General features: G+C 33.4%; 1 protein-coding gene across 1 annotated transcript in view; it reads right to left on the bottom strand.

The window, feature by feature from the left end:
- The window catches only part of CFTR (CF transmembrane conductance regulator), a 198,144-nt gene that overhangs the window by 128,274 nt on the left and 44,544 nt on the right, over positions 1–25,326 (bottom strand). The window contains exons 4-7 of the mRNA XM_031938868.1: positions 8,874–9,089; positions 5,684–5,773; positions 4,402–4,565; positions 3,359–3,484 (exon numbers count right to left, since the gene is read on the bottom strand). Coding sequence (XP_031794728.1) covers positions 3,359–3,484; positions 4,402–4,565; positions 5,684–5,773; positions 8,874–9,089 — 596 coding nt within the window. The remainder of the gene's footprint in view (positions 1–3,358; positions 3,485–4,401; positions 4,566–5,683; positions 5,774–8,873; positions 9,090–25,326) is intronic.

The raw sequence follows: 25,326 nt of genomic DNA, 5'->3' as shown, positions 1-25,326 counted from the left end.
AAGTGTTTTATGATTATGTTCATGTAGTTCCTAGGTTTACCTTAGCAGTTATACTTCCAGTATTTTATGTTATCTACAACTATTTTAAATGGGGTATCTTTTACTATCTCTTCTTGCAGAATTTTGTTGGTGTCATATAGAAATGTTGATTCATGGAGGTTAATTTTATATCCAGCTCTTTTGCTAAAATTATTAATTGTTTCAACTAACTTTTTAGTTGAATCTCTATGATTTTGCAGTTATACCATCATACTTTCTGCAAAAAGAGAAAGTTCTATTATCTCATTGCCAATTCTGATTCTGTACATTTTCTCTTTCTTCTCTTATTGCTATTGCTGGGATTTTAATATGATATTGAATACTATTTAATAGATATTTAATACTATTTAAAAGATAATGGGCATCCTTGTTTCAATCCTGATCTTATCAGGGAGGATTTTAGCTTATCCTCATTACAAATAATGCTTGCTGATGTTTTTAGGTAGATGCTACTTATTCCTTTAATGAAAAATTCATTTATATTTATACTTTCAAATATTTTGAATAGAAAAGGGTTATATTTTGTCAAAAGTTTTTTCTACATCTATTGATACAATTATGTGATTTTTTTTTTGTTATTTTGTCATCAATATAGTTTTCCTATGTTAAAATGTCTCTGTACAACCTCTGGTAATCTTTTTTGTCAGAAGATATTATCTTTGTGACATATTGTTATAGTCTCCTAGCTAGTACCTTATTTAGAATTTCTACATCAATATTCATTAGAAAATTGGTCTATACTTCTCTTTCTCTATTTTTGCTCTTCCTAGCTTATATAGCAACATAATATTTGTTTCACAAAAGGAGTTTTGGTATTTTTCTAAATAATTTATTTAATCTTGGAATTAGTTTTTAAATGTTTGGTAGAATTCACTTGTAAATCCATCTGGTTCTGGAGCCTTTTCTTAAGAAGCTCAGTTAAGTGGGGTAGCTAGGTGGTACAGTAGATAGAGCACCAGCTCGGAAGTCAGGAAGACCCGAATCCAAATCTGACCTCGGACACTTAACATTTTCTAGTGTGACCTTGGGCATGTCATTTAACCCCAATTGCCTCGGAGAAGAGAAAGCTCATTTAAGGCCTGTTCCAATTTCTTTTTGTAAAATAAGCTTGTTTTCATTTTCCTCTTTGACTCAAAGGGTTTGGTTTTCTTCTATACTTAATCATATTAACCAATTGTTTGTCTATTTTGTTATCTTTTTTAAAAAGTCACTTGATAGGTTTCTGAGTTTAATGGTTTTCTTACATTTAAATTTATCAGTCTCACCTTTAATTTTCAGAATTGCCAATTTAAAGTTTAATTTGGGATTTTTAATTTGTTCCTTTTCTATTTTTAAAAACTGCAAATTCATTTCATTGATCTGCCTTTTCTCTGTTTTACTGAAGTAAGCATTTAGACATATAATTTAGAAGCTATATTATTACTGGGGGCAGCTTAATGCTCCAGTACATAAAGTGCCAGGCTTGGAGTTGGGTAGATTCATTTCCCTGAGTCCAAATCTGGTCTCAGATATTTAATAGCTATATGACCCTGACCAAATCATTTTACTCTGATTGCCTCAATTTCTTCATCTGCGAAATAAGCTAGAGAAGGAAATAAACAAATATGTCAGAATCTTGCCAAGAAGCTCCCAAATAGAGTCACAAAGAGTTGAACATAACTGAAACCGCTGAAAAACAATAACACAATTATTAGGAAATAATTAATATTGCTTGGCAAGACATCTTCTAGGATATCTTTCACCTGCTTAAAGGAGTAACCAGACATATTAATTAGTAAGATCCAGAAAAATGGAGAGAACTATAGAAAGATGGTGGAATAAAGCAGGAAACTACCTGGGTTTCCTACATTTCCACATGAATAACTTAAAATAATTCCTTAAAGTGAATTTTAGAGAAGCAGAAATAATTAAAAGTCAATTAGTCATTCAGCCTAAGACAAATTGGGAGGATACTAGGAAAGATCTGACCTCCTAAAGTGGTGGTCTGGCCTGATTTAAGCAAAGATACCAGGTGAAAGATACCACTGATTCAACAAATAATAAGCCATGGGGCAGGTGTACCTGCAGAAGTCTTAGTTTGGGGAAGTTCCACCCCACAAAGAGTGGGGGGGGATTGTTAAGTAGCTGATCAGGGGAAGATTGTAGGACCTTCTGTTGTTGTTGGACACAAGAGTGCTGACCTGAGAAGGTCTAAGGCTAAGGCTATGAGCAAGGTGAAAATGGTTACAAAGGGGCAGGGTCTTGCCAATTGTAGTCACTCACAGAAGAATGAGTCCCTCATTTCAATTCTAGAGCAAAGGGTAAAGCTGAAGTTTGCAGGGAGCAAGAGAATTTGCACTGGTGGTGCTGGGGATCCAGATTACAGCTTAAGGGGAGAAATAAGTGTCACTTACAAATCAAGGCATGAGCCAGAAAAGTAATAACCACTTCTGGTATTAGATTACAGAACTTTGAGAAAAATCAAAAAGTCAAAGACTTTCCAGATAGAACTCAGGAAAAAAAAAGCACAATAAAAACTAGAAACCAGAGACATTATCTGCCATGCATGGAAACAGAACCCAACTCTAACATAAAGCTAATAAATAAGAAACAGGGCTAAAAAAAAAATGCGTACGCAACAGAGAAAGAGCCCAACCATAAATAGTTCCTATAGTAATACAGAAGATCCGCATTAAAACTCAGAAAAGACAAGGCAGTTTCTTGTACAGTTCAAAGAAAAGTATAAACTCCAAAAGGAGTTCTTTAAAGAGCTTAAAATGGATTTTTAAAATCAAATAAGGGAACTGAGGAAAATTGGGAAAAGAAATAATAGTAATGTAAAAAAGCAAGAAAATTATAAAAGTCAACCAAGTGAAAAAGACCCAAAAACTTAAAGAAAATAACTTCTTAAAATTAGAATTGGGCAAGGGGAAAGTCAAGGATTCCTAAGACATCAAGAAAAAATAAAATCATAAGAATGAAAAAAAAAGGAACTGACTTGGAAAACAGATAGAGAAACGAAAATATAAAACTTGTTGGACTACCTGAAAGTTATTATTTTTTTAAAGTATAGATACTATTTTTGAAAAAATTATCATTGCCCTGAAGTTCTAGAATTAGGGAGTAAAACAAATTGAAAAAAAAAAACTCCATCAATGAAAAAGATCCCAAAATGAAAACTTACAAGATATTATAGCTATGGGTCAAAGAGAAATATTATAAACAACAAGAAAGAAACAATTTAAATAATGCAGTACTACCATCAGCATAACACAAGAAATAGAAGCTTCTAAATTTCTAAATTGCCACAAATCTTAGTCATAAAAAGAAAATTACTTACTGTCTTAGATTTTCAATCATCTTTTCCATTGCTTCCTCCCAACAGTATGCCTTAACTGACTGTATATTGTCAATCATTTCTGAAGTTATCACAAGTCTTTCATTTATCTTTCCTGCTCTCCTTTCTCTGAAAAAAAAAAAGATAATAAAATTAAATCAGTTCAAATTAAGCATATTCTTAATGGTATAGTCTAATATCTATTAGGCAAAATGATTCAAAAGAACTCTCTTAACAGTGTTATGCTATGGTTCTCTGGTCAAAAAGATTCAAATTATTTAATCAGCATTGTTCATACCAGTTAAAAGAAGCAAAGATTTTAAAAATTAAAAGGACAGACTTCATTAGCAAATCTTTTGAGGAAAAAACACTCTAGGTGATTTCTAATTTATTCAACTGACATGATTATCATTATCAATAATAACAATTCTATATTGCACTTCAGCTATTTGTGAAATAATTGGTATAGACATTCATACATCTTTCTCCTATACTTCAAACAGATTTTCACCTTGGTATGCCTCTGTAGATAATCTTTATTAGTTGCTGAGACAGTTTGGCTACATATGCAAAAATGTCAAATCAATGCTGCATTGTTATTGAGTCACAAATGCAAAACAAGGCTGAATTTAGTTATTGCTAGTAGTAATCCCACATAATATATCAATGATAATATCATTTGAATATTATAATAATTCTCATTTGAAGAAACAAAGGGAAAAATTAGAGAGACTGGGAAAAGTCACTGGAGTGCAATTTGAAGAGTCAGATTTTCTACATTACATGAATGTAATTGATATCTCTCATGTATTTTCTAATCTTTAAAAAATGTTAATTTTTACTAATTTTTCTAGAGATATTCAATAGATTTGCAAATATGAAATGCTACATTATCATTAAAAATGATATTGATATCCTTAAAATAATTTCTACTTAATGAGACTGTAGGGCAGATAGCAACATAAAACAGATCTAACAGTGGCAGTGTACTTTTTGCAAACATTATAAAGAAGAAAATTTGGGGACAAAAAAAAAAGCTTTATCACCTGTACTTCATCATCATTTGTCCTAACCAGGCTTGGAACAGAGCAAGTACTATTAGGAAAGCAAGTCCAGAAAATGCTGAGGCCTGTAGCAAATCCCAAAGAAGTCCCATCAGGAGCACCACTTGTAAAGGTACAATCCAGACAAAATGTGCCAGGGCCAGTCCCTGAAAAATTCACAGTTTAAAAAAGAAAAGAAAAGCCAAGAAAAGACTTGGAAGTTATGTGCCACAATAGCATATTAGAAAGAGAACACAGTAATATAATATTATCTAAAACTTTGAGGATCCGAGTAGATTGCAGTCTAAGTGCTAATTACATTGAGAACATAACAATATACACACACATTCTACACCTACACTTCAATTAATTTCATGCCTGATACCTTAGAGAGTACTTCCCTAAGAAAATGCTGCACTCAGTTAAGCTTAGGACTTGATACTTTGAATACCTAGTATATCAAAATTTTATTTTAAATAGCATAATGACAATTGGATTAAAAAAAAAAAAAAACAGCAGCTTGAGCACATGATAGATCTCTACATCCTGGAAATCATTTGTCTGTTTATGGCCATAGTAGAAACTTAAATTGTTATAAAGACTGATATGCATCTCTTAATAGAGTAGCCTGAATCAAAAATATTTAGTGCATATGATAGGTAGCAAAGAGGGAAATTAGGAAGGGCACTTATTTTATTTTGCACTGAAACTTATTTTATTTTATTTTTTTAAAAGACAACAATGATTTATGTCATTATACAAATCAGAAAGCTTAACAAACTTTTTCCCAAATCTCAAAGCTGAGCTCAGGTATTAGCTGAAGAGATGGTCCATGGCTCCAAACCACTCCCATCACCTGACTTAGGGGATGTTACAGGCCCCATCATTCAGTGAGGCTGGTTAGAAGTCTCTGCCTGAGGAGCGAGTTGCCAGAAGCAGTAAAAAGGAGCAGGGAGCCACCTCTTTTCCAATCTCCCTTCTGGTCTAATCTCCAAAAATATAGACCTGATAACTCAGTAAATTTTGCTTATTAGGAAGTCATGTAACTGTGCTGAAGTTTCTTCTGAGTGGTGTAATATCACAGAATTCAGGCTAAACCTATTCTGAATCATTAATTAATTCAACCAGAGGAAATAGGGCTGAATGGGGAAGAGATCAGAATTTCATAGTAAGCAGGGTTTAACCATACATTGTTGCAAGCTATGAGTTTTGTGAAGTTGTATAATATGTTTACATTAATTCTGTGATATGACAAATACAAAAGATTAAATGAACTGCTACATACTTCATCAAACTTGTTCAGATTGTTAGAAAGAAGACTGATAAGCTGTCCAGTGCTTATTTTATCTAGAACACGGCTTGACAGTTTTAAAGTCTGAAGAGAAAAAAAAGAAAAAAAATTGGTCTTAAAGTGGCATCCAACAAAGTATCATAGCATTACTAGGAATATCTAGTAACATTATAAAACAAGTATTATACTGAACATGCTGTCTTTGCTTTTTAAAAACACAGAAAATTATTTTAATTATTTAATATCTCTTTTAGATTTATGTGGTTATATATTGTTAGGCTTTTATCTTCTAAAAGTTACATAGTGAGTTCTTTTCAACAGCAAGGTGATTTAGAGTTCCAATGGTCTTGTGATGGGGAGAGCCAGCTGCACTCAGAGAGAGGTCTATGGAGACTGAGTATGGATCACAACATAGTATTTTCACTTTTTAGGTACTGTTTGCTTATATTTTGTTTTCTTTCTCATTTTTTTTCCTTTTTGATCTGATTTTTTTCTTGTGCAGCATGATAATTGTGGATATATATATATATATATATATATATATATATATATATGTTGCACAAGTTTAACATATATTGGACTGCTTGCCAATTAGGAGAGAGAATGGGGGGGGGGGGGGGGGAGAAGGAGAGAGAAAAAAATTAGAGCAAGGTGTTTCAAGAGTGAATGTTGAAAACTATCTATGCATATATTTTGAAAATAAAGTCTTTAAAAGTTTTAATAATAAATAAAAAATAAAATAAATAAAAAAATAAAATAAAATAAAAAAATAAAAACTATACAATGAATCCTTCTTCCCACATATGTAAAGATTTCCAAAGAACATGGCATGAATGAATGAACATATGTATGTGTGTGTATATGTAGACACACATATACATATATATTCATAATATATACACGTTTATAATAATGTAATAATTATATATAACACATATTATATATTATTATCTCATCTGATCCTTAAAAATATCCCATGTGGTAAAAGAACAATATTCTTAATAAGACTGAAAGCTTTTTGAGGGCAAGGACCATATTTTATACTTCCTTGCATGAAATATTTCAGCACTAAGCCTTACATACAGAAAACATAGTGTGTGAGTGTGTGTGTGTTGATTTGATGTATTCTTCTGCTTAGAAAAATCTTTTCATGAGGACCTAATTAAAGGCACTAGCACTTGTTTTTGTTTTGTTATTTATTAGTATCTATGATTAGTATTAAATTATAATTTAAAATGTTACCAAGTTGTGGAACAACTTGCCTATCCTAGAAATTGGAAAGAATTGAGAAACTAGACTAGAGATGGGAGTGGTGAGTGGCTGCTTGCCATATGGGTAAAAACTTGCTGTCCATGGGAAAGGGAGAGATAAGGGTCAATCTAACTCAGGGGTCAAGTGTAGTACCTAAACTAGTGCCATGCAGGCTCGTTATATTATTTTAGTGGTGATAACTATGGATGCTGTGAGGGTGAGGCTGAAGAGATAAAATAATTTGGCAAGGACCCATGGGAAAAGAATGATAAAATATAAATACCACTTATGGATATGTTCACAAATCAGTATCTTCTTTATAATATTTTCCTCTCTGATGTCCATATTATGTAGACTCTAAACTCCAGAAAAAATATTACAAATTCTTCTCAGAAGACAGTGTTTTGTTCAGTTTTTAAACTGAGGATTACAATATTGGTATTTTCTAATGCTTATTAACTTAGGAGAACTACATCTGCAATGATTAGATTTAGAGAATGTGTTCTCTTTCTCTTCAAACTACAAAATTTTGTTTAATAATAAAGAACAAACATTATAATTTTAGAAGAGAAAAGACCTAGCTTTTCTATTATGAAATTATTATTATGATGATCTTCTCTGATGATGAATTACATATTATTTGTCTTTATTAGCTCAACAAAGTTGCCATTTTTGAAAATGAATGATAAAGAAATCACCAAACATCTCTACTACAATATTTTTTTATTTCTACTTGAGAGAATTAGGAAGCCATATTTTGTATTGTTAAGACTAGCCCTAGCATATGTCATTATAATAGTTCTAAATCCTGTTTGGACAATAACATGTCTTGAGCTAAATCCACTTACAGTGCTTTTGGCAAATTCAGGCCCTTTTTTGAATGCTTGCCATTACAAACAGAGGTAGGGTAGATTGAATGAGCACGTACTTACTGCTAGCATGTAATGCATATTCTAGTACAAATAATGAGATTTGCAGGGTTCATCGGAATGTAAAATCAAGCCCCATATGAGACTGCACTTTTCTATTACAACATGCTAAGGCTGTGGGTGTTCTTGTTATAGCTTATAATAATTCTTTTTTTTTTCTTTTTTAGAATTTAAAACATAATATTCCATCTTTTCTTTAACCCTACTTCCATCAATTAATTCTAAAGGTCCAATTTTGTGCTAATTTTTATGCAGATGGTGATAGTCAAATTTTAAACAGGAAATAAAAAATGCTGAAAAAAAATAAGCCAGCCTTCATTCACTTGGCAAAGTTTATAATCTTAAGAAGAAGAAGATTATATAGTTTAGTAGTATGAATGGTGCATCTGCTGTCAGAAGATTTGGGTTCTAGTTCTGTGTTGCTAACTCTGTGACACTGGGGAAACCACTTCTCTCTTTAGGCATCAGTAAAATAAGGAGATGGGAGTGGATATTCTCTAAGGTAACTTCTAGCTTGAAAGACTACAATGTACTATAATAATGTTAATTATGTTAGAAAACTTTTAAATATGACTTATTTTGAAACTGATGCTTCAAGACATCAGTAACCTGACATTTGCATTTCTGGGAGAAATTCAATTCAATAAGCACTGATTAAGCATCTACTATATACCAAGCTCTTGGCTAGCCACTGAGAATAGAAACAAAAAAATGAAATGGTTTCTACCCTCCAGGTATTTTCATTCTCCTGGATAATAATCTGTTTAAAAGAAGAGAAAAAATATAAGAAAGAAGAAAGGGGAGGGAGAAAGAGGGGAATAGGTAGATTTTTAATACTTTTCTAAAGCTTATTTTAAAATCCAAACATTTGTGATTTCTATCTGACTATGAATTCATGGCATCTAAAAAAGGCTTCATACTATCAGAATTCATTCACAGCATACACCAAGGTGACCTTGCTACTATGCCATCACATATTTTAAAAAGACATCTGAATTAATTACCTTTTTGTAAATCAGACTAAACAGGGCTATTCTCATCTGCATTCCCATGTGATGAAGGCCAAAGATAGCAGGGTGTAGAAGCAGTGTCCTCACTATAAAGAGAAGGCATAGACCTATGCCTAGATAAAGTGCAATGGATCTTTCTGCTTTGTTGTCAGGATCATAGGATGCTATGATTCTTCCCAGTAAAAGAGGCTGCACTGCTTTGGTTACTTCCTGTGAAACAGAAAAACAAAAACACAAAAAGTAAGTTGCAGTTGTCTTCTTTAAATAGTACAGAGTCTTATAGTATCAATTTAAAAAGATTTGCTTTGTAGGAAGGATTTAGATGGGATAGAGCAGAGATCCACATCTGGTATGTGCTTTTACTGCATATTCTTTGACTTACCCTCAGTGATAACACATATTTATCTTTTGGAATAGATCTGGTTTTTAGAAACCTCTCTTCCAAAATCTTTGAGAGACAAGATGAATGAAAAGGATAAACAAACCAAGTGATAAAATTGTGTTTTGTTGTTATTGTTTCAAAGCATGACAACAAAAAGATGATGGAGGTTTTCTTGGGTGGCTGCTAAACTAGCCCTGAAGAAAAAGCTAAAAAATAAGTTCCCAAAAATGTTTTGAGCAATGGCAATATCACTAGAGAGAACCTAGAGTAGGAGATTTTAACCTTATTTTATGTGACAGATTGGTTTGGCAGTCTATTAAAAGCAATTCTTTTAGAATAATGTTGATGATTTTTTTTAATTGAAGGAAAGATTCAATTTTAGTTAGTGGCTAGTGAAAACAAAATGTAATTCGATTCCCATTCAAGTTCATAGATCCTCTAAAATCTATCTATGAACTCTTTAGGGACATGTGAACCCTAATATAAGAAGATGATTTAGAGATTCTCTGGAGGACTGACTGCTTTAAAGGATATGCCTTCATTTTCTTTTTAATCTTTTGTAAAAAATTTGTTGTTCAGTTGTTTCAATATTGTGTATTTGTGACTCCACTTCAGATTTTCTTGGCAAGCATGCTGAAGTGGTTTGCCATTTCCTTCTCCTGAGCTCATTTTACAGATGAGGAAACTGAGGCAAATCAGGTTTAAATGATTTGTTCAGAGTCACATAGCTAGTAACTGAGATAAAATTTGAGCTCAGAAAGTTGAGTCTTCCTGACACTAGACCTGGCACTCAATGTATTGCACCATCAATATTGAAAAAATCTTGAGGATTTTTAAAAATTTTATCTCATGGGTCTGCCTTCTTATCTAATATAGCTAGTTATTTGGCAATGGATGGATGAAAAAGAAAAGTAGTCTAGATTTTTTCCATATTAAATACAAAAATGATTCCAAAAAGCTCCATGTATAATTGCATCACTTGAACCTGTGATCAAATACTTTGTTGTTTTTCCTCCCTAAATATCACTGTAATATCTGGATAATTTTACTTCCCTTGTAGCTTATTGAACTAAGGATGGTTCTAACATGGGACTAAAGAAAAGAGCTTCCTCTGCCAAATGAGAAAGGAAACTGGATTAAAAAATAAAACATTAACATTAATTTAAAATATGAATCTCCCAAAGCAGATTTTAATTCTCAATCATGAGCATTGTAACTCCCGCCTCTATTATTCATTTTATTTCTTTTTATCTATGTGAGTGTGACCAAGCCAGCCATTCTGCACATCAGGTTCCTCATCTGGAACATGTAGCAGTCATATGAGTTGTAGTGGATGATCTATGAATCCCTTTTAATCTTGTTTTCTTTTTGTTTGTCTGTTTTGTGAAGCACAGAGCTAGTAAGTGTTAGTGTTTGAGGACATATTTGAATTCATATTCTCTTTACTCTAGCACCAGTCCTCTATTCACTGTGCCACCTAATTGCTCCATTCCTTTCAATTTTAAACTTATGTTCTAATAATCTTCACCTACCATGAATTGTCTCTTTTGTATATTTCTTTATTTTTCTACCCAATATATACCTTTCTCACAAAATTCTAACATAGACCAGCTCTCAGTTTATCCCTACTCTATTAAACCAAAGCATACAAGAGCTTAGAAACATTTTAAGATTACTCAGTGAAGAAGCAACTTCTCTTCTGTGTTTTAAACTTTTTAAACAAAAGAACCCAATCTACTACATGTTTTATAGTAAGAATAGCACTAAAGAAATATAAGAAAAATAACAATATCACATCATTTAGATTTGGAAAAGACTAATGATTACTTGGTCCAACACAAAGATTGAACAGATGAGAAAACTGAGTCTATTTGCTCTACCTCAAATAGTAAGAAGCATAGTAAGCATTCAGGTCTTATGACTTCAAATCCACTGCTTTGTATACTACAAGAAAGCCTCCCACTTTCATTTTTACAAGTGATAGCTATCATTGTTTATGTTTATCCAGTGTTTTAGAGTTCACAAAGCCTTTTCTCCTATTTGATAAATGATGAAAAGGAGGCTCAACTTATATAGCTAAGGAAGCAAGTTAGTAGTAGAGTCAGTATTCAAATCCACAGATTTCTGATTCTATAAGTAATTTTTTTATACCGTGAAACTTTTTAAGAAAAAATTAGACAAACTTAAATCTGAAGTTAACATTTTTTTCCTCTGCTGCCAGAAACCAGAAATCTAATAAATATAGAAAGCTTATATATGTTTAGAGGAGATTGCTCAAAGGACCATTGATGAATTGAGTTCTCTCAACCCCCTTCACAAAATTATAGATAATATTCTTTGTCAGAAAAGGAAATTTCCTAAAGAACCAGATGTTTTCATTCTGGTTCAGCACTGAAGGGTCAGTGGTATGTATGACATCTCTGACTGGTATCTCCATGATGTAATCATTTCTGCCTTTCCTACAGACCACCAAAGAGGAAAGTTTCTCTTGATACAGCTCCCACGATTGGGAACACATAGAGACCAATGGAGATTTGCTATACATTTCAAAGCACGTACTTATCAGTCAATGCTGAACCAATGTGAAAATACATCTTCATGAGAACTTCCTCTTCCTCACAGAAGTCCACGCCCCATAATTTCACTGAGTGGATTGAAGGACAGTTTATGAATTCTCAGATCAATTCCATTACTGCATACGATATAAGCTAATAATTCATAAATGATTACACACACAAAAAAATCATTTATGTGTGTCACTATTCTAACTATTGTTTTCAATAATTAAATAGCTCATGGAGACAGAGACTATAATGCCAGAGTAGATACTGAGATAACCTGAGTTCAAATCCCACTTTTAATAGATATTGGCTGTGTGATCCTGGACAAACTTAGATTTTTAGTACCTGAGACAATTCTCTATGGCAATAATTTTCAGAGAGGGAAAGAGGAAGGGAGGAAGCAAGGGAGGAGGAGGCACAGAGAGGGGAAGGAAGGAAGGAAGGAAGGAAGGAAGGAAGGAAGGAAGGAAGGAAGGAAGGAAGGAAGGAAGGAAGGAAGGAAGGAAGGAAGGAAGGAAGGAAGGAAGGAAGGAAGGAAGGAAGGAAAGGGAGGGAGGGAGGGAGAGAGGGAGGGAGGAAAGGGAGGGAGGGAAGGGAGGGACTTATTAAGTACACCTGTCAGCCACTGTGCTAAGCACTTCACAAATATATATTTTGGCAGAAAGACTTTCATCACCTGAGAGTTGCATATACTATTGAAATCATAGATCTAATCCCTATTTACTTATTGAATTTGTGAACCAGAAGCTATTTAACTCTTTCCTGTTTCTTATATTTATTTTTAATCAGTCTATTTCTGTTATAAAGATCTTTCATTGAAAGGAAAGTTGATTTTTTTTCCCCAGAATAATTGGTCTGCACTGTTATTTGTACAATCTCCTCTATTCATAACAAATCAGATATCTCTTTCATTCTCATTTAATAACAATCAACAAAAGCTCATGAATTTTGAATGTTATTGGAAGAATAAATCATTTATTTCATTGTAAGTACCAGAAAATAAATATGCACTCCTTTCAAGTCCTCACTTCTCTTCCAATAATGATATGACAGATTACTTGGGAAAGACAAGGTCAAAAAATATAGAACATTAATAATGCCAATATCAAAACTATACTTCGCTAAAAATATGTAAATATTTCTATGGGTTAGATGTTGCCTATATATTCAATGTCAAAATGAATATTATGAGGGAGAGAATTATATTATGACAGCTAAGACTTTTACTATTGGGACTTAGGCTTAACTATTTATTTTCCTTCCTAAAAAAGCAATAATGAAACTCCTATTCCTTCTCTTATTTTTTCAACCTTTGACCTCTACTCCAATAAACCTTTGGATGAATTAGTTTGTTTGTAGTTTCATACAAGGAAAGAAAATTTCTATCAGCCTCTAAATGGAACACCTGTTTTATGTACCAGCATTACTAAATTAGTTCAAATTTTGAATCAACACTTACTATAAAATTCATGGTTTTTAAAACTGTTTTGACAAAGACAATGGTAGTATCAGTAGAGAAGAGGATATGTTTGTAGGAGAAAAACCTGGGTTATTTGTGGTAATGACAGCTCTGATAAGGTGACTATTGTAAACAGTAAATAGACTCCCATAAACTTCTCAAAAACTGTAAAACTGTTGACAGTTCAAGGACAAAAGCAGTACTGTTCAGTGTGTGGGGTTCTTTTTTTCCTGAATCTTTTAAGTTGTATATTCTTTCATGTTTATTAAATAAATCATATATGGGACTTACTTAGATTTCCCATTCATTTAAATAGAGAAATCATAGTCTGGTTAGAAGAAATAAATTTTGATATTTGGTTATTTGAGAAATTTTTTTCTCAAATTCATCATTTTTTTATATGAAGACAGTAAGTAGAGATTTTTCATATCTTTGTGTGCATGTCTCTCTATCGAATTTGTTTCCTAAGCCACAGGAAGATTCCTATGATTCCACCATATAAAACAGTATAATCAACTGCACATTTACAATAAATGAGAATCAAATCACATTTTTAGAAATTCTTTTTAGATGTGGTATGAATTTTTACCAATACTGAACACCAACCAAAATAAGGTAGAATTCAGTGTAATTGAATGACTTCCAATTTATTTTGGGATTACATTTCTATGACTCTCTTGCTCATTTAGAGGACGTCTAATGCTAATAACTCACATTTATGCATTATATAAGATTTATAATACACTTTCTTCACACTATTCTGAGGGAGGTAGTATGAGTTTTTTTAAACACCATTTTACCGGAAGGAAGGAAGGAAGGAAGGAAGGAAGGAAGGAAGGAAGGAAGGAAGGAAGGAAAGGAGGGAGGGAGAGAGGGAGAGAGGGAGAGAGGGAGAGAAGGAGGAAGGGATGCGGGGGGCTGGGGGGGTGGAAGAAAAAGGAGATTCATAAATATAAAATCAGAAAATATTAAAATTAGAAGTTATTATGTTGGTAAACTTGTGTAACTTTTCACTGGATACAAATTCCCCCCATATCAGAGAAGTGGTGAGTCAACTTCTACCTCCACACTTTTAGTAACAAGGAACTCAGTAACTCATAAGGCAACTTCTTAAAGGCAACTCATAAAGCAATTTCTTAAAGAAACAAAAAACAAGAACAAAATCCTCTAATTATTAGAAAGTTCTAATACTGAGCTGAAATCTACCTATTATTTTCAACCACTGGTTTTATTTGTCTTCCAAAATGACCAAGACTATCTAATATCTTTTGTAGATAATACCAATTCAAATATTTCAAAATAGATATAATGCCTTTAAATCTTCTTTTTTGATCTAAATGTCAACAGTTCCTTCAAATTTTCTTTAGATGAGTAATAGAATCTATAGCTTCTTCTAGGATTATGGAACTGAAGTAAAGGAAATAGTCACAGCAACAGCTGACCCTGAGGCAAGATCATCATTCCATTTTCTTTTGACGCTAAAACTGACTCACCAGGAGCAATTAATCACCATTACGGACACCCAGTGTGTCACCAGGTACATGTCCACATGCACAGGATCACAGATTTAAAGCTGGATGCAATTTTAGAGTCCAATGTAATCCAACAAATAAGGAAATAGAAATTTGCTGATGTGAAATGATTTCCCAAGTTTTCAAAGGTAGAAAGTAAACATCAGAGGTGAAATATGAATACAAGTCCTCTGCAGAATGCAGACACATATGTACAGACTCCAGATCATAACACTCATGTTATATCAAGCAGCTAGGTAGCCCGGGAGACAGAATAATATTAAGTCTGGAATAAAATTCTACTTCAGACACTACATGTGTTATATTGGGCAATCACCTAACGTCTGTCTGCCTCAGTTTCTTGGGGATAATAACAGCAGGAGTTAGGAGGATCAATGAGAAAATATTTGTACAAAGGGCTTAGCATTGGGCCTGGTGTAGATTAAGCAATTAATAAATGCTTGTTTTTTCCTCCCTTCCATATTACAATGAAATTCCTGTCATTATCATATTCTATTTTCCTTCATACTTCCTACCAAGATCTGTTTAAGGGAAAACCTCAAGATTCAATTGTCCCTCACTACTCAAACTGAAGTGAATATAAGCTGCCTAAGGTGGTAACTTTCATTTTTGGCTTCATATCCTACTACCTAACACAGTGCCCACAGAACAAATATTCAACAGATGCTTGTTAAATTGACTTTCATCCTCTTAAGTAAAAGGTTCCTTGTGGGTTGCATCTACTACCTTTTTACGCCACAAGTTGGCCATGCTGTGATCCCTATTCTGCTAATTATGGCATGATTCTGAGTTCCCTACTTTCCTATTTTCACTGCTATCAAGATGTTCCTGGATTCCAATTGCATCATCCAGAAGCTCACTTGTACTTCAGTGTCATCTGTAAATGTGATAAACATGCTTTCTATATCTTTATACAAATCACTGGATAAAATGTTGAACAGAATAGAAGTATAGAGATACCTTCCAAATGCAATCTAATAATTGCTACAGTTTTATCTTGGTCAACAGCTCTTTGTGATAATATAACAGACTTTACAAAATGTTTTGCTAAAAACACAATATGTTATACCTACAATATTTCACTGTTGTACTAATCTTAGAACTTTATCAGCAAAAATCAATACAGCTAATTTGACCTTACTGGATCTTAGTAAATTTTACTCGTGTGGTCACTGAATAGCTGTCAGCAATTTTTATAGAATCAGAAAAGGTGCCATAAGATTGCTAGGACCCATTACCTCTGACTGATGGAGGACCATCAGTTACATGGGCATGTCTGAAAGAATAAAGAGTGGCTCAGAAAGAGTTGTCAAGGATCGCATCTAATTTTGTAACATAGATTAATCTGGAATCCAAGTAACAGACTGAAGCCCTCAACAATGTCAAGATTTAGAGGCTAATATTATTTCTGATGTATCTTAGACACAGCCTCATATGGTGAGGCCCTAAGCCATAACTTACTTAGCATGCGTGTAAATCTTACACTGAATTTATTGATTTCAGACCATTCTAGGGATCCACACAAAACAGAAAAGAATAATGACACAGGAATAAAAGTTGTAGTGCAGTGCCAAAAAAAAAGATCTCGCTTGGATCAATTCCATTGTTTTCTTCTAAGAGCTCTGTAAACATCAATTGAATGAACTAGCCTTACAAACACCAACCAATAAAAGTTCTCCAAACTTTCCTGGAAGGCCATAGCCAGCATTATCATGGAGAAAAGACCAGCAATGTCTTTGGAGTATTTGAACACAGAGCTGACATTCCAGCCCCACAGTTCAGATGCCGTGTTGTTTGTTGGCAGTGTTTTTTTTTTTTTGTTTTGTTTTTGTTCTTTGTCTTTTTACAGCGGAAAACAAGAGTTATCTTCATTTTTAAAAAGAAAAAGGTCGATTTTGAAAATTGCTGACTGAAGTAAGCTTTGTATAATCCTAGCAAAATTAAGGGCTGTCAGGAAATCAAAACTCTAAAAACATAAATTGAACAGTTTCTAGCAACAGAAAACGTTAAAGCATCTTCTCAGAACAACAACAACAAAAAAAATCAATCCTATGAACTAAGGAAGGTTATGAAACACATAAGATACACTTAAAAGAAAAGCTTTTCAATTTTCCACTCCAAAGATCATCTTTATTTTCTAAGTACTAACACATAAACCAATCAATAACCTGTTTGAGTTTGAAGCTTCTCATGACTACAATAGTTTTCTTCTTGTCAGCTCTGTGATGTGCTTCAACACCTCAAAACTCCATGTTTTCATCTTTGTGAGTACTCCTTCCAATAAGGTGCCATAAGATTGCTAGGACCCATGACCTCTGACTGTTAGAGGACTATCAATTCTTACAAGGGCATGTCTGAAAGAATAAAGAGTGGCTCAGAGGGAGTTGCCAAGGATGCATCTGATCTTGTGAAATAGATTAATCCAACTAACAGAATGAAGCCCTCAGAGATGTCAAGATTTAGAGGCTAATACCATTATTTCTGATGTATCTTAGACACAAGATATATATATATATATATATATATATATATATATATATATATATATATATATATATATATATATATATTCTTCCAAACCTTAGTAGAAAATCTTAAATAAATTTCAGGGAAAATAAAAAGGCAGATTGTTCAAACTAGAAGTTGGTAAGGTTAACTTTGATTCCAGATGGAATTATAAAACATATTATTAAAAGGGTGTTATATAATAATTTAGAAGGAAGTGCTGATTACCAAAGGCTAACATTAATTAATTCATCAAGAACAGGTAATGCCAGATTAACCTCATTTCCTTTTTTTGACAAGGTTACTAGACTGGTAAATCAGGAGAATGCTATAGATATAGTAGTTCTGGATTTAAGTGAGGATTGTGACAAGTCTCTCATACTATCATTTTCGACAAGATAGAGAGATGTGGTATAAATGTCAGTACACTTAGGCTCATTTGAAATGTAAAGAATGATGAATTGTTAGTAAAACTTATTTGAGCTATGAAAAAGTGAAATATATTACCTTGGGAGGTAGTGGTTTGTCCCTCTTTAGACTGTTCAAGAAACTTTAAGTGACCACTGACAAGTGCATTAGTGTAAAGGAAATTCATTTTCTGGTATAAGTTGGATTAGATGGCCATTGCAGCCCTTTCCACCCTAAAATTCTATAAATGTCAATCAATATTAAGCAAGATTCTTTGATCTCCAATAGGCAAAAATCATTCCTATTCATTCTCTGGGCAGTTCTCTAGAATTATGACATCTGTTTCTCTTTCCTTTAACTAATTGAAAATGCTCTCCTGGTATATTTCTAGAATCTAGTTTCCATATAGATAAATAGCTCCTTTACTCTTTCATCTCTTCTTTCAGATATGTTTCTTCTAAAAGTAGTATATCTTGGAACTAATTATCATATATCTTAGAAATTATTGTCATATTATACTAATTAACATGCTACCAAATATTGGTCATAGTAATGAGATTATAGCTTTCTTGTATTAAAAATGCCAAATTCACTTTAATTTGATGTATGTTATATATATATATATATATATACATATATGTATATATATAAACACACACACATATATATCCAAAAATACTTAGGAACAGCATCTGTAAAAATTACAAATGGCTTGAGAGGCATATATATACATATATATGTATACACATATGACTTGAATATCTCAAGTCATGTGTAATTTTTACTGATGCTCTAATTATTTTTTTTTCATATGAATTGCTGAACATCTTTTTTTTTTACTATTAGTCCATTTTTTCTATCAAATCTGTTGTACTCCATGATGTCTGGCCACTTTCCCCTCTTCTTTCATTTTTGTTTGAAAATCTTCTCAATGCCAGTTCCTAGTCAAATATGCTTTTATCTATTCACAAAATGTATTATATTTCTTGAAAGGGACATTATTCTCACATCTCAAACCCTTGTCCCAAATTCTATTTTTCAACACCCAAGTTTGTGCTATATATTCATTTCTGATATCTTCTTTTCTATTCCAGAGTCCTTATCTTCAATACTAGGTGTGATGGAATCCTTCTGAAACTTGTGTTTTCATTACCTATCCTCCCAAACTAAAAGCATTATTGTGTCTAATACAATAAAGTGAAGTAAATATACTTATATATAACCTGAAAGATGTATTACTTGTAGTATGAACATTAAATACTCTCCTATAAAAATGTTTGCATGCTCTTCATTTATATTGAAAATTTAACTGAAAATTAACTGAGATTCAAAATGAACGTTTTAACTCTATTTTAATTCAATAGAGGCATGTGGTTTTGTTGTTTTGTGTAACATTTTTAAAGCTATGAACCAGGCTTTTTAATATTTCTGCTAGAAAAGGTTGCCTCTATTAATTTGCAAATAGTCTGGTCTATTTGGATTTTACATATGTGTATTTTGGAACAGATCATATGGGGTGATGTGATGGAGATGAATAGTTATAACTGCCCTTTCTATGCAGAGGGAGAAAAACTTCATTGTAAAGAGTATCATCATAAGACAGATTTGTTTGAATTATTTGTTCCATGTACAAAGTCATTTATAGCACACTCATTCTCACTATTTCTCACCAAGAAAAGTCTGGAAGTGATATGTAGCCCTGTGACCTTTTCCCAATTTATAATATCTGTGACTCAGCTAGTATGTATGTATGTGTGTGTGTGTATGATAGCTTCCCTCAAACTCCCAGAATCTGTCTAGAATAGGGTTGAATACTAAGTTAGGATCAATGAAAAATTAACCTGATGGTCAAGAACTTCCAATATTTGCTAGCAATGTGCTAGGTACCCTCCCCCATTTCCCCCAAACACACATATCCCCCATATATAAGAAGGCAGCAGGATATAGAGCAGGGGACACAGAACTTAGACTCAGCAGGGCCAACATTCAAACGCTTACCAGTTGTGTGATCCTGAGCAGGTCACATAACCATTCTGGGACTCAATTTCTTCATCTAAAAATTATTTGCTTCAATAGTCACTAAGGTTCTTTTCTGCTCAAAATCTATAATCTTACCTTAAATAAGATAGAGAAGAGGAGACTCTCTTGTCAGAAAAGAAAACATGAAGAATTGGGAGCCAACAAAGAGGCCTCTTTCTCACTCCTCCATCTTGCTAAACAAAGAATCAAGGGCTCTATATGTAAAGTCCCAAAGTCCAGAGGACAATGGAAAGAAATACTGTGTTCTGATCCACATTATGAGCATGGACTCATAGGGGGTAGAGAAGGCCTCAAAGTTACAAAGAAACAACATGAGGTTGGTTTTCTCATTGTTGGATGAAGGAAACTCTGTTCTAAACCACTTTAGAGTAGATAGCAGCTGCCTGAAGACTCAGATTTCTAAAGTATAAATTCCAGAGAGCCAAGAAAAGGTGTTGAACTAATTAGAGATTTTAGCAAGTCACCCTAGACGCAGAAAATAGTTGGAAGAAATCCTGTGATCAGGCCCCATTAGACTATGAAAGCCAACTCACCCATTCTTCATCTCTCCCAATATGTTATGGGGTTGAAGAGGGCCACAGCACGGGGAAGGAATAAATGTAATTCCTACATTTGGAGCACTAGGGACAAGAGCATAAGGTATTTCAAGTGCCTTGTTTGATGAGAACATTTAAATGAATTCCAAAGTTCCAACAGGAAGCCTCACTTAGATAAGGTAACATACAGTTTTCTCCAGAGAAACCCCACATTAGACTATCGCTTCAATTGCTTTAAACAATGGTGCTCTAGCTATTGAAGCCTCAAAATGACCGGCAAGCTTTTACATCCTATAAGTCAATACAGGATCTCTGGGTCTGCATTATCATCAATTATTATCAGTGCTTTGAGAAGACCTGCAGTAGTCTATGAAGTGACATGTGACAAGAGAATGAAAGAGAAGGCTTACCAAAGTGGGAAGGAAAAATATAACAATAGGCATGATGAAAAACAAAACAACAACAACAACAAAAAAAAAAAAAAACAGGCAAGTCCTTGAGGAATGGAAAGGAGCAGCAAAAAAAATCAAGGGAGTGATGGAAAATTTGCATATATAAATTAGCCATTTCCTCATATAGACACCTATAATAGCAAGTCAACCACTACAGTCCCTAGCTGTTCCATTGTATATTAAATTAAGAATAGAGCAAAATCAGGATCCAAACTAGGATTGGTGATAATCATTATTAGAATGACTGATTTCAATCTAGAACTCAGAACAAAAAAATAACATGTTCAAACCGAGTTATGGGGACAGTTATGAATTCAAGTGACCTTTCTCACCCAAAATGGTATTGGGGTTCCATCCCCACATGTGAATGGTCATGACTCTTTAGGTTTTCCTTCCTTGGTATTTCGAACTATGAGTATATATGCATCTGTTTAGGGAGGAAAAGGGATGATAGTAATAAGAATCTATATTGGTTCATCTACCCCATTGGTCAAAGAAACAAACCAGGATATACTCTGGCCTTTTCAGATCATAAAGGTAATCAGTTTATAATGCAAAATCATCCTAAACTCTGCTAACCTACAAAGAATCAAAAGGATCTAGATGAAGCTTCCTATTACCATAAAAGGCAGTGCTGATCCAGGAAGGTAAGCAGCGACAAGAGTAGGCAACTGAAATAAATACTAAGCTATCTATATTGCTGGCATAGAAGCAAAGTAAAAGAGAAAGGGCAGAAGTAAAAACTGAGGCAAAGAGAGATTAAGAGTATAAATCTGGATTATCCTCATAAATATTCTCGTTATTGTTTTAATGAATCAACTAGATAGAACAATGAACCTGGAGACCTTCAAATCCAGACTTAATCTGTCTGCCTCAGTTCCCACCTCTGAAAAATGGGAGTAATAATAACACTGATCTTTCAGAGTTCTTGAGTATCAAATGAGATAATATTTTTAGGGCTTTGCAAACCTCAATACTCTAGATAAATACTAGCTATTATAATTTATTATAATCATATTCTTTGGTCAGTCAACTAGCAAGATAACCACTAATTTGCCTTTGCTAAGAAAAGTTTATCCTAATCCAATCCTTGTTTGCAGTTTCTTAATTATTGAGATATTGGCACATCCCTAATGGAACCTAATTATTTGAGATAACATGTTGGGAATATTATTTCTTTGCTAACAAGGTTTAAGGAAATTAAGTGTGCATTTCATGGTGACATATCACAAATATGACATGAAATGATAAAAATATGTCATTTAAGCAAACTCTCTCATAATGCTAATTTCCTTTTTTGTCAACCTTCCCAGGGGTAATCATAAATAATACAATTCTATTTATTAGTGATGAAACTGAAAGTGAACTGCGCTCATAGCTATGAGGTTCAGAGGGAATCAGAAAATAAATAAATGTATTCATAGTAGTTTCTTTTTCTTTTTAAAAACTTTTAAAATTGTTATTTATTTATTTAAACTTTTTTTTTATTTTGAGTTCCAAACTTTCTCCCTCCTTTCCACATCCACAAGAACCAACTGAGAAGGCAAGCAATATTATATCAATTGTTGTTCAATCATGTCCAAATTTTTGTGACTTCATGATTCAAACTGTCAGTGGCAAATATACTGAAATGATTTGCCATTTCCATCTAAAATACAGTTAAGTGCTTTGCTCAGTATCACACAACTAGTAAGTGTCTGAAGCTGAATTTTAACTCAGATCTTCTTGACTCCAGATTCTGTTTTCTATCCACTGAGCCACCTAATTATCTCCATGATATCAATTAAAAATAATCATATAAAATCATACAAAACATATTTCAATGTTAGCTTTTTTAATTACAAGAAAAACAAAGTGAGAAAATAATACTTCAGTTTGTACTCAGAGTTCATCATTTCTCTCTAGGGGGTGGATAGCATCAGATCAGATCAGAGTAGACAAGTCTTACACAACTGATCATCACTGCAATATTACTATTACTGTGCACAATGATCTTCAGTTTTATTCCCTTCAATCTGCATCAGTCCAAACAGAAAGGGAGTAGTGTCCGGGCTCACCTGCCATTTTGGGGAAGCAGTAATTATACAAAGGTAGATAATGCATATGGATAAGATGAGGACGTTATTCAACACAAAGTATGTAATAGATCAACATCTAAGGAACAGATTGGAGCTATTATTTGGATCTTGATCATTATAATCATAGACTAGTATATAGTAGAAGAAAATATTTGGAAATATTAGGCCAGAATTCTTGGATTGAAAGAGACTTTGAGAACCATATATCCTGATACCATCAGGTTACTGACCAACTAGGGTTTAAAGAGGCCTGGCATAGTCCAGGATATCCAAGGATTTGTCTGTCTGTCTATCTGTCTATCATTCTGTCTCTGTCATTCAGAATAACTATAAAATAGCTCCATACAATATGATCAAGGAATAAATTCTAGTATGATTCCTCTAAAGCCAAAGATCATGAAACAATAGAATATAAAGATATTTTAAAATATCCATATATAAGAATTGGATTATGTGATCACCATACCAATGATTCTGAACTTAGCACAGAGAATCACAAAGTATGTTGTGAAATGTACAAAGTTCTCAAAATAAACTTATTTCTATTTTTTAAAAAAATTAAATAGCAATGAGGAATGTGGACTTTGTCTTCTTCCACCTTGCCACCTATGCCAGGTCATAGTACACACCACTACTCAACAAAAATTAAAATTCCCAACATCCTCTCCAAAAAGGAAAAAAAAGAACTGCTGCTTTTTCAATCATACAGTGGAGTTATTTTTTAGAAATCATAATTTAAGTTTTATAGTTGAAGAAACTGAGATAAACAGATTAAATTATTTATCCAAGGTCACACAACAAGGTGTCTGAAACAGAATTTGAACTTGGATCTTCTGGATTTCCAGTTCAGCACTTTATCCACTATACAACCAGCTACCTCTCAGATAATTATCTAATCATGTAACAATGGTGCAATAGAAAGCACACTTGTTCTAGAGCCAGAGTACCTGAAATCAAATATTATTTCTGCTGATCACTATCCATATAACTTTGGGTAGGTCACAAACTTGCTAGAGCATAATTTTCTCATTTGCATGGATAGACAGGACTATATGACCTCTGAAAGATGGATCATAAAACCCAACATAGGATACTTGAAACCCAAAACAATATATTTTATGCAGCTCTAATGTGAAGACTAAATATGTTTACAATCTCTGTCGCCAACTTTTCCAGGTTACAGATGAACAGTTTAAGAGAATCTTACTCTGACGACATATAGAATCAAAGTTACTATTGGAAAGCAAGTTAAGTAACACTCCAGGCTGTCTTGTTTCAATACTGTCTCTGAGTTTAGCATCTCAGTCTAGTCACATTTACCCTGATGAAATACATGATAAATCTTATGAATACACTACAAGGTGGTCACTTGCCTACAATTCCACAATGCATAATTCAAAAAATCTTGCTTTTATATCACAGAAAACAGATTTAGGCCCCTCAGAGCGGGTCCTAAAGGAAACGGAGGCCTAAAAGTACAAGGTGATCACTTGCCCACAACTCCACAATGCATAATTCAAAAAATCTTGCTTGTATATCACAGAAAACAGATTTATGCCCTTCAGAGGGGGGCTTAAAGGATACAGAGGCCGAAAAGACTTGAAGTCACCCCAAATTCATATAGAAGGATCAATAACAGAGTCATGGTAAGATGACAATTTTCTTCTAGTATTATTTCTGCCAATCACAACTCTGGAAAGCAAAGGCAACATTTCATCTAAGGCACAGAATAAACAATGAACTGGTAATGAAAAAGTAATTTTTTTAAAGAATTCATATTAGTGCATTAATTGTTATATTTAATTTGCCTTTACAATCCAAGTTAGAATGGAAAGCATACTTGCTTTGGAATGTGCTTCAGAGCTAGATAACATGCTTAGTTTTGAGTTCCAAGAACTCTGTGTGCTGCTATCTTGTACTAGTACTGGTCTTCCTAACCCCTTTTTCTTCCCTAGGCAATTGGAGTTAAGTGACTTGCCCAGGGTCACACAGTTAGGAAATGTTAAGTGTTTGAGACCAGATTTGAACTCAGCTCCTCCTGACTTCAGGCCTGGTGCTCTATCCATTGCATACCTAGCTGCCCCAATGACCCCCTTTCAATATAGATTTAGAGCTAGAAGTTATCTAGGAGGTCATATAGTCCAATCTACCCAGATTGCAGATGAGGAAATTGTGGCCTAGCCACAAAATTTTAATTTTAATTTTTACATTTCTATACCAAAACTTTGAAGTTCCTTCCTGGCCACAAAGATCTAGCTTGTAAGTTTTTCCTCACACATTAATGAAAAGAACCCAAAACAAAATGCCAGCTCATAGTATCAGTCCCATTGAAATAAAGCAGATAAAATATTGGAGTCAGACAGGCTGAGTTGAAATCCAGCCTCATACATATACTTACTAGCTGTGTGACCCCAGCTAAATGATTTAACCTTTTTCAGCCTTTGGTCACACATCTGCACACATCTGCCCACACATTCACAAGGATGATGAGAGA

Source organism: Sarcophilus harrisii, chromosome 5 (assembly GCF_902635505.1).
Source record: "Sarcophilus harrisii chromosome 5, mSarHar1.11, whole genome shotgun sequence".
Classification (NCBI taxonomy): Eukaryota; Metazoa; Chordata; class Mammalia; order Dasyuromorphia; family Dasyuridae; genus Sarcophilus; species Sarcophilus harrisii.
Note: the sequence above shows the minus strand (reverse complement) of the source record. Positions and strands in the feature narration are given on the sequence as shown.